This window comes from Sinocyclocheilus anshuiensis, unplaced genomic scaffold, assembly GCF_001515605.1.
Source record: "Sinocyclocheilus anshuiensis isolate Anshui unplaced genomic scaffold, SAMN03320099.WGS_v1.1 scaffold249, whole genome shotgun sequence".
Taxonomy (NCBI): Eukaryota; Metazoa; Chordata; class Actinopteri; order Cypriniformes; family Cyprinidae; genus Sinocyclocheilus; species Sinocyclocheilus anshuiensis.
In genome coordinates, this window is record NW_015540871.1 from 293,943 (window position 1) to 303,978 (window position 10,036).

A 10,036-nucleotide genomic window follows, 5' to 3' on the forward strand; every position below is an offset into this window, starting at 1 on the left:
ATGTATTTTTATTTATCAAATTTTATGTTGAGTTCTAATAATGTTTCGTAGTCAGGCGGTTTATTGCAAAATAAACTCCCACAGGTTGATCTGGATTTGAATTAATTTAAAGGGGTCATATGATGCTTTTTTAAAGATCATTATTTTGTGTATTTGGTGTAACAGAATATGTTGACATGCTTTAATGTTCAAAAAACACATTATTTTTCAAATACTGTACATTATTGTAGGTCCTCTATGCCCCGCCTCTCTCAAACGCTTCGTTTTCTACAAAGTCCCTCCTTCCGACAAGCGCAGTCTGCTCTGATTGGCCAGCTGACCCAGTGCATTGTGATTGGCCGAACACCGCAAGCACTCGTCGGAAATGTAACGCCCCTTACCATAATCGCGAGCTTCATCTTTCAAAATAAATGTAAAGACAGTAAATAATGTCATTAGTTTCTCCATCAGTTCAAGCCCGAAAGGGGAACAGACACAGTAATGATGCAGTACACAAGCCGCGGCTGCTTCAACACTAACTGCGGTTACTGAAACCACGCCTTCTTTCTTTGCGTGCACATTTGGGCGCATTATGCAAATATTCCCACATAGTGACCTAGATATGTGGGGGCGTGTTAGAACGAGCCGTTTTAGGGGGGTGTGGCAGAGTCTTAACTTTGATAAAGAATATCTCTTTGGTTTTGAGACTTTAGTCTTTGCAACTTCAGGGATCTTATCTATGCACAATCAGCTTGTAACACTCCAAAGAGAAAGGAAAACTTGAAATCGCATCATATGACCCCTTTAAGGCTTTTCAAACTTTTTTCTTTTATAATTATCCCTGTAGATTAGTCTATCTTAATGTGTTCACTAAGAAGAAAAAATAGTCCATTAGAATGTGTGAAACAATCAGCGTTGCAACAAGATGAACACTGCTACAATATTACAGCAAAAATAGCCTGCTTAAGCCCTCTGAGGTCATTGACACATTACAATCATTAAACTGAGACATACGATGGAACTAGTTGCATTTTAGTTGCATCTGACCGCTGAATGTTGCAATTGACCAACCAGAATCAAGCATTCCAGAGAATAACTTTGAAAATAAAAAATGTACAACTTCATAACTTTGCAGTTTTCTGTCAAAATGTCACTATATCTATCAGTTAAAGATGTTGAAGAAAACGATTCCACCCACATTTGTACTTGACGTGAAATAGAATTACATAAGCATCCAACATCAAATCAGGGACAGCCTTTCAGAACACTTTCTTCCACTTCTACTGAAGAATGAGTCTCTTGCACATGGACAGCTGCAGATATCACACCCACTTATTAACTCTAGAAATGCTTGTTATTATGCTTGTTCTTCCTGCTGCAGTAGACGTGCAGTGCTTTTAAGAGCAGATCGTTGTAATCTTCCTGTTGCACCTCATGTTCTTACTTATTATTGCTCATGCTTTTAAAAGCTGACTTTCTTTCCTCACATTACTATCATATCCTGCATATCATTTAGATAATGAGCACACTTTTAAAAAGAGCTCATTTATTGCGAAAACTCTAATGGAGGTTCAAAGACCTACAAACACAAAGAATATGATATTTCTACATGTCAGGAGTGCAGTGATTCACCTGATACGTGCGTTGTGTGCATGTCTTTGGTCTTGTTCTCACATGCTCAATGCTTAACTCTTAATCTCAACTTTGGTCTTTAATTACGCAAGATTGACATGTGGTTAAAACACTAAAGAACATTCAAGATTTACACTACAGAAGTATGGCTTATAACATGGAAGCCTGAAATAATGACATGTACTGTATTTGTTATCTCATCCCTGCTTAAACCAGCCTAAGATAGTTTGCCAGTTTTTGCTGGTCCTCCAACGTGGTTTTAGAAGGGCTCTTTTGGAAGAGAAGATTAGCTGAGAAAAGAAAGCAAAACTGTCTTTACTTGATTAGTATAGTAAAATTATTATTTTCTTGTCATAAAATGTGTTAACTCAAGGCGTCTGTTTAATATCTTAATCAGAGCAGTCACGTGCTTCATTAAAAACAAAGCGGGTGAGAGACTCATCACTAATTTGGCTTATTTGTTTTCCATTACTAAATCAACATGTCACTTATGTCCTTCAAAACTTTTTTTAAAGCAAGATGTGTAATAAACTAGATAGATGAATATATACTTATTAACAATTTAGGAGAGCATCTCACATGGTATAGAATGGACTGAATAAAATTTTGAGCTCAAAGATCTAAGCCAGGGGTCACCAAGCTCGGTCCTGGAGGGCCAGTGTCCTGCAGAGTTTAGCTCCAACCCTAATCAAACACACCTGATCCAGCTAATTAAAGTCTTACTTGGTATACTTGAAACTTCCAGGCAGGTGTGTTGAGGCAAGTTGGAGCTAAACTCTGCAGGACACCGGCCCCCCAGGACCGAGTTTGGAGACCCCTGATCTAAGCAATGGAGAAGCTAATTTTACATCAGTATCGTGTTGAATAATATTATGTTAGTTATTTATTATATTAATAATAATTAATTCATAGATTTAAAAAAATGTATTATTAAAACAGTAAAAGCGCTATGAGGTGGCTACATTAGCACAGCAATGGAATGAATATTCACAACACAAAAACGAGTGAACTCTTTGTGAGAGCCTTTTTTTATTGCAGTAACACAATTTTGCATCTGGGCCACACATCTCCAATAGTCATAACAGATCAAAGAGCTCTGGACATTGAACACTAGTCACAGAAACCATAAATGAATGGGCAGGCAAAAAATAAATACCTAAAACAACATAAAAACAATATCTACACACACTACACTTACACAGATAAATACAGCCACACAAATTAGTTCACTCTAAAGCTGATCTGTAGCCATTTGTTGATGCACTCAATCAATCAAACACACACACACACACACACCAACAGACACTCATGTAGAGACCACAGATTATCAATCCACTGTACAACTGATCAAGGTTGTTCTCAATGTGCTGGCTTCTGCAACACTAGTTCACATGAATATACTATATATTAACAGCTCTAACACTGTAAACCGAATCTACGTAAAACTGAAACAAATCTTTTGAACCTATGTACAATATCAAGTAACGCTGTGATCTATATTGTTTTCTTGTGTTACCACAACACAATCACAAAGGAAGGGTTCAGCGTATGCACACTACGGACAGCACGGCTCATCTTCATTTACACCAACAGCTTTCTTATATCCTACTTAGAGATTCATAAATTGCATGATATAGATAAGCTATATATGTTTTGCATCCAGCAGCATATATACATGTTTTTTAATCAGATTTTTTACATCTTCATGGCTTTGAGTAGATTGAAATGGATATTCATGTAAACAGAGTACAGAAATATTACACAAAGCACAAGACGATATTTGCTATTGGTTTGATATGAGGGATGGCTGTATGACCTCCGCCAGGTTATCTGTATTGTGAGGGTGTCGTTTGGGTGGAGTTTGCTCATAGCTGCCAGGGGAACATGCAGTTAGGAGGAACAGTGTGGGCATCCCTCTCTCCTGTCTTCTGTTACTCGTAAAAACCACGATCTCTGCAGAGAGAAGGATAGAGTGTGAGGAGGCGCAGAGTGTTTACTCTGTGGGAGTGTGTACTGTATGTCGGTTGGTTTTGGGTTTCACCTCGGCCCCTTGGTGTTTGGGTACAGTCCAAATTACAGACAAGCTCTGGCACACAGACTCTGTGACTTTGATGGCTGCCATCTGAAAGTCAATCATTACCAATACTGACTGTTTTTCTAAGAGATAAAGTCAAAATGAATTCAAAATGAACCCTAATGTCTTTCTTACTGCACATTTCTACTCTTATTGTGCATGACTGGTGCACATTGTTCTAAATAAAAACATTCATGTTATATTCTTAACATCCCTAATCCCTCTTACTTTTTTAAATTCTTCCCTTTAAAGTCAGCATGAAATAAAAATCTTTTTTTCCAAATGCATGTTATTGATCTTATTGTGAATAATTCATATATGTATATTTCTTTCTTTTTTTTTTACCTTATCAAAATGTTAATCAAAATGTCAACTTGTTCCAGTCGCAAGTTTAACACACCTGACTCGATTCTGATATATAACTCCCACTGTCCACTTTCTAGTCATTTTTGGTCATTTTTTTGTTTACAGTACTTCATAATTTGGGCTTTTGATGAAAATATCCTTTATATTTAGTCAATATTAATATATTGTAATATTCATTCATTTTAGTCTATTTTACTCTGCATCTAGAGGTTTAAATGATGATAAAACATTTGATAGAAAAGTGCAAAATTATAAATAAATGTCAATATTCAAACAATATTCAAACAATTTTATATATTAATTTAAATATGTAACATCTAGTAAAAACATCATGTGAAAACTCTTCTTGTTGTGAAAACCGCAACTCCTGAAATAACAATATGTGCACTCGTTTTTGCCTTTCCTTTCCTGAATATTCTGTGTCATCTGAAAATATGTCAGATTCTAGAAGTAAAATGATTTAAAAACAGTATGTTGACTTTCACTAGACTTAATCACTAGTCACTATGTAATCTGCGATGATTCGCAGTGGAAAAGTCTGACCTCTGCAGGCCCTGAGCAGGAAGATCTAAACAATCTTATTTGTAATAAGGCTAATAGTTGATTAGAATAAAATACATATATGAATATTTAAATGTGTGGTGTAACATATCTAATAAGCACAGCATTACATTTTCTTTTATACAGTGATGTTCATAGGTTTGGGGTCAATAAGATTTTTAAATGTTTTTAAAAGAAGTCTGACCAAAGCTGCATTTAATTTAAATACAGTAAAAACAGTAATATTTTGAAATATTAGTACAATTTTAAATGACTCTATTTTATTTTATTTTTTGAATGTAATTTATCCCTGTGATGCCAAAGCAGGAAACATTTCTTCCTATTATTAATGTTGAAAACAGTTGTGCTGCTTAATATTTTTTTATGAAATAAAAATCTTTTGTAACATTATAAATGTCTTTACTGTTGCTTTTGATCAATTGAATGCATCCTTGCTGAAAAAATAAAATAAAATCTTACTGACCCGAAACATTTCGAAGCAGCTATTAAAGCACATGAACAGATCAGGCTGGCTTGGAATTGCTATAGGACGCTAGTTTTTAGGTTCTGTATCTTTAAGGGAAAAACTAAGGATCAAAAAGAAAATTTAAAAGCAAATACTCTGATGGCTCTGAATACAGCACACATAGTTACTATGACACCCTTACCATCAGTTTTCACCAGCAGTGTTAAATTCGGATGTGATTGTTTTCATCCAGCCTGTCAATTAACAAAATCAATTATAAAACAAGCTTAAAGCCTGTTTAACTCCTCATCAGGTTTGTGATCCAGTGAGTCTGTGGCAATAACTCTTTCATTAGACATTGTTGTGCCAAATATGCAACATGTTATTATAGTGGTGAGTACTCACGCTCCCTCGTCTTTGAGTAGAGAGAGGAACTTGCTGACTCTGTACACCTGATCCATCTAGAGAGGAGAGTAAACACAACATGCTATAAATAAACTTTCATTTTCACATATATGGTTCCCTGCATGTGACTGTCACGAGATGAAGTGAGCTGATTGCTAGACAGCACTTTAGGTATAGTGTTTTCTGTGCATGAAACAGCTATAAAAAGCATAGGAAATCAACTGAATTATTTAGACCGCCTTTCAAAAAGTATGTTTTTAAACTACTTGAGCTCATTAAGTTTCTAGTTCTATTTCTGAGTTTCTAGTTTCCAGAGATCTTTAGAGAGAATTTCTAGATGAACACTTCTAGCTGAAACAAATCCAAAGATTTAATGGGTCTGAGTGACTCTTTAGTTTAGTTCACAATAATATTTGCAGACTTTGTCTTGCCTCGCTCTGAGGTAAACACTGAAGCTTACCTGTAGAGACATCTCAATGAGCATGAGAAGCTTTTTAATGCCAATCCACACTCTTTTTCCTTTCACATTCTGGGCAATGGTGGTTCTCTCAGCATCTGTGAAGCTGCCCAGGAGCTTGTAATTAACAGAAAAAAAGACAAGTATGATAGTAACATTTTGTGCCTGTAAATGAAGTGCCAGAAGAGTGGTATCGCCCTCTACTGGCTAATGCTGAAAAAACATTAAATAAATAAACTAGAATGCTGAAATAACATCCTGTCTCTCCTGATTTTATGTCATTCATGTATCTTGCATAGATAGATAGATAGATAGTAGCTTTTCTTACAGTTGTACAGCACATCAGTTTAAAACTAAGCTCTGACTTTTATTTAGTCTCATCTCACCTCTAGAGCTTCAACCAGATGTTCCCCACTGGAGATATTTTGCACATGGATGGTGGTGCTGAATGCATCCAGCATCTCCATCTCCTGCAGCACGTCTTTACGGCTGGTGGTACCGATGATCAGCAACTTACGACCCTTAAGATCAAGAGAAGAACACCAGGCATGTTATGCCCATAATCTAACAATCTTACAGTACATAGATAAATGCATTCAGTGACCGAATAAAAAGAGTAAAACACCGTCACAAATGCACATATATGACATATATAAACTCATCAGAATTTACATGAGGTGGAGTCTTCTTCAGCAAAACCAGCAGGGCCTGAAGAACCAGGTTGGAGAATCGAGGACCAATCGGCACGTAATCTGTTTCACCGCACAGAATTAATAGTATGCATTAATAGTGTAAACAGTAATAATGTCTGCATTCATTCAAAAAAACAAAAACTAACAAAATCAACTATTTAAATAATAAAAGTCTAACCTAACAGACGCTCAATGTCATCAACCACAACACAGCTCAGCTGAGACTTGTAAGCATCGTCGAAGACCTGAGAAGTAATATTGAGCATTTGTAATGATGGTGTGCATGCAAAGCAACAACTTTGCCTTTGAGAATACAAAATGTGAATAGATTATATGTTAAAATATTATATTAAAATGTATAAAACTGTACAATTTTCATTAAGATTATATTCAAATTTATGAGCACACAATATGTGACCACTAACCTTCTTGATTGCCTGGCATTTGGAGATCTCTGAGTGGCCAATCATCTTGTCTGGAGAGCAGATCTTAATGAATGGGAACTGCGAGTCCTCTGAGATTTTGGCGGCCAGAGCTGTCTTTCCACTGTGAGGAGGTCCTGAGGCAAAAAAACATGATGTGTCAGAACTGCAAAGTCTACATCGGGGTGGAACACAGAGATTATCCTTCCTAACAGGAAACGTTCCCACAACTCTCACTAACATTCATGTATTATGTCAATGTTAGAACAAAACATTCTGAACTTTCTTATAACATTTCTATATTAGATGTACGCTTTGTGTAATGTTCTTATGATGTTCTTTTTACTTGATGATTCTTGAACATTGAACATATTGACAGAAAACGTACTAAGAACCACATTCTCAGAATGTTCTCATGATGTTAATAATATTTGCTGAATGTTTTTGTAATGTTAGCATAAAAGGCTGTGAGAAGGACATTCATGGATCGTCCTCACCATGTTATTTCTACTTGATGAAAGTAAAAATGAAAGCTCACCCTCAAGAAGCACAGACACGAGTGGGGTGCGGTCACTGTTCTTAGTCTGCTGCACCAGCAGCTCTCCGTCCTCCAGCACTCGGGTCACTGGATCACCCCACTTAATGATACCGTTCATGATGTAACAGGAATAGTCTTCCTGGTTGGTGCCAAAAGCCTAACCAACGTAAAAGAGGACATGGTTTCACTTGACGAGTTCAACTACAAAGGACTCTCTGAACTCTGCAGTCCTGCTGATGAAAACAATCAATTATTCAACAAGGCAGATACTTACAGGTTTAATGTCGTTATTCAAGGACGCCATGAAATCTGTTCGAGTGACTTGCAGCTTTTCTGCTCGCTCCATGTCCACCTCTACAGTAGATGTGGCCTGGAATACAGTTCAGCATGGGTTTAGACCTTTCAAATGGGGTATTATGAAAGATGCATAGATCAATATACAGTACTTAGTACCTTAATGTGGCGGTTCATGGCAGTAGACTGGGCAGCTCTGACCAGGCCCTCCAGTTCAGCTCCACTGTAGTTCTTGGTCTCAGCAGCCAGTTCTTTAACATCCACATCACCAGACAGGAGGTTAAACTCTTTCATCTTAGCTGTGTGAATGTTCAGGATCTGAACACGGCCCTTTTCATCCGGCAAACCTGGGTGATGAGACGTAGGCAAATAGGTAAGAATGAACCAAGATAGAGAGAGTGTTGAATTTATTTATTTTTTTTTTTTGGTTGCTGAACAAAGAGCAAGGTCCTACCAATTTCCATCTTTACTTCAAATCGGCCAGGTCTCATCAAAGCGTCATCTATCAGGTCAGGCCTGTTAGTCATGCCTTTCACATAAAGACAAATGCACAGGTTAGAAAAAACAAAATAAAAAATAGAATATTTGAGATTTGCAGTGACTTTTATTATGAATAATGTAATAAAAACTTGACAGTAATTTAATAATAAAATATGTATTAAAAGTATTAAAATTATTTTTTATGAAAAATGTATTATTGTTATTATTATATTAAAATATATAGTTTTTAATAATAATAATAATGATAATATTACACAATTATAATCATTGTTATCATCGTTTATCATTTCTTTCAAGCCACATTAGATTAGTTATAAACTTAAATACTACTTCTACTAATAATAATTATTATTATTATAAAATGTGTAGCTTTTAATAACAATCAAAAATAATGAATTATATAAATGTATTATATGCATTTCTTTTGATATTATTAATAAAAACTACAGACATTTTGGTACATTAATCAATCTTTTTTTTTTTCAAAAGTCATATTAGATTTGCAAAAAACTTGGTATGTAGTATTTACTTGCAGTCATAGATTTATAGTTCGATAATGACCACTAGATATTGCAAAGCAACAGAACATATAATAACTGCTGCTATTCACCGATGACAAGGATGTTGTTGAGCTGCTCCACTCCATCGATCTTGGACAGGAGCTGGTTGACTACAGTGTCGTGCACACCTGTGCTGCCGGAACTTGTACCACGCTGCTTACAGATAGCATCCAGTTCATCAAAGATGATGATATGCAGGCCACTGTTAGCACCCAACTGCACAGAAAAACGCATAATTATAATGAAGCAATAGAAGACAGTAGTGTATTTAAGAGGGCATTTTGTCATCTCACCCTTTTCTGTTCCTCCTCAGCATCTGCGAACAGTTTCCTAATATTGGCCTCAGATTCACCAACGTACTTGTTGAGGATCTCTGGTCCGTTGACTATCTTTGGTTCTCTGGCGTTCAGCATCTTACCGATCTGCCTGGCCATCAGTGTTTTACCACAGCCAGGAGGACCAAAGAGCAGGATGCCTTTCACATGCTTACAACCTGCAGAGAAAACAACTCACTTTTACAACACAAACTCCCAAAAACACATTATCCACAATCAATGCATCTGAGTAATGCATTTATTATAATTACAAATATCAACATAAATGGACCATCGTGTTCAGTGGATGCTTTTTATAAGACTACACAACAAAATGGAAAGTGAAGACAGCACATACCCATCTGCTCCACAATGTCTGGTGGGAAAACTCGAGAGGCAAAAGCCCTGCGGAAGATATCGGAGAACTCCTTGTCTAGACCACCGATGCCCATTTTCTCAAAGTTCCACTCAGGGTTAATGATTGTCTGACGGGCTTCTTTGGTCTTGGCCTTACCTAGTGAGGAGGAGGAGCCGAGTTACGAGGCTGTTTATATGACAATGAATAGAAAATTATTTTCAAGTGTGACAAAACTCACCAACTAGAGTAAGAGACGAGCTCTCTGATTTTTCAAAAATCACTTGACTGTTTCCAACCAACAGACCGATTTCAATCTGTGAACAAAGGATAATTAACAGTGTATTCACATAAATTACATTATATATACACACTCTAAAAAATGCTGGGTTAAATATAACCCAGCGCTGGGTTAAAAAGGGACAAACCCAGCTATTGGGT

General features: G+C 36.4%; 1 protein-coding gene across 3 annotated transcripts in view; it reads right to left on the reverse strand.

Annotated features, from left to right (window-relative positions):
* Positions 1-2,627: 2,627 nt before the first annotated feature.
* LOC107688085 (vesicle-fusing ATPase-like) overlaps positions 2,628-10,036 on the reverse strand; it is a 24,065-nt gene continuing 16,656 nt past the window's right edge. For 2 of the 3 annotated variants that reach the window (XM_016485639.1, XM_016485636.1), the window contains 16 exons: positions 9,837-9,912; positions 9,599-9,754; positions 9,220-9,419; positions 8,977-9,142; positions 8,320-8,394; positions 8,025-8,212; positions 7,846-7,941; positions 7,572-7,728; positions 7,037-7,170; positions 6,790-6,856; positions 6,592-6,671; positions 6,306-6,440; positions 5,923-6,036; positions 5,463-5,518; positions 5,260-5,311; positions 2,628-3,564 (listed from right to left, as the gene is read on the reverse strand). In XM_016485639.1, coding sequence (XP_016341125.1) covers positions 5,281-5,311; positions 5,463-5,518; positions 5,923-6,036; positions 6,306-6,440; positions 6,592-6,671; positions 6,790-6,856; positions 7,037-7,170; positions 7,572-7,728; positions 7,846-7,941; positions 8,025-8,212; positions 8,320-8,394; positions 8,977-9,142; positions 9,220-9,419; positions 9,599-9,754; positions 9,837-9,912 — 1,731 coding nt within the window. In that variant the 3' untranslated portion in view covers positions 2,628-3,564; positions 5,260-5,280. The remainder of the gene's footprint in view (positions 3,565-5,259; positions 5,312-5,462; positions 5,519-5,922; positions 6,037-6,305; positions 6,441-6,591; positions 6,672-6,789; positions 6,857-7,036; positions 7,171-7,571; positions 7,729-7,845; positions 7,942-8,024; positions 8,213-8,319; positions 8,395-8,976; positions 9,143-9,219; positions 9,420-9,598; positions 9,755-9,836; positions 9,913-10,036) is intronic. The other variant, XM_016485638.1, reaches the window with a different exon arrangement.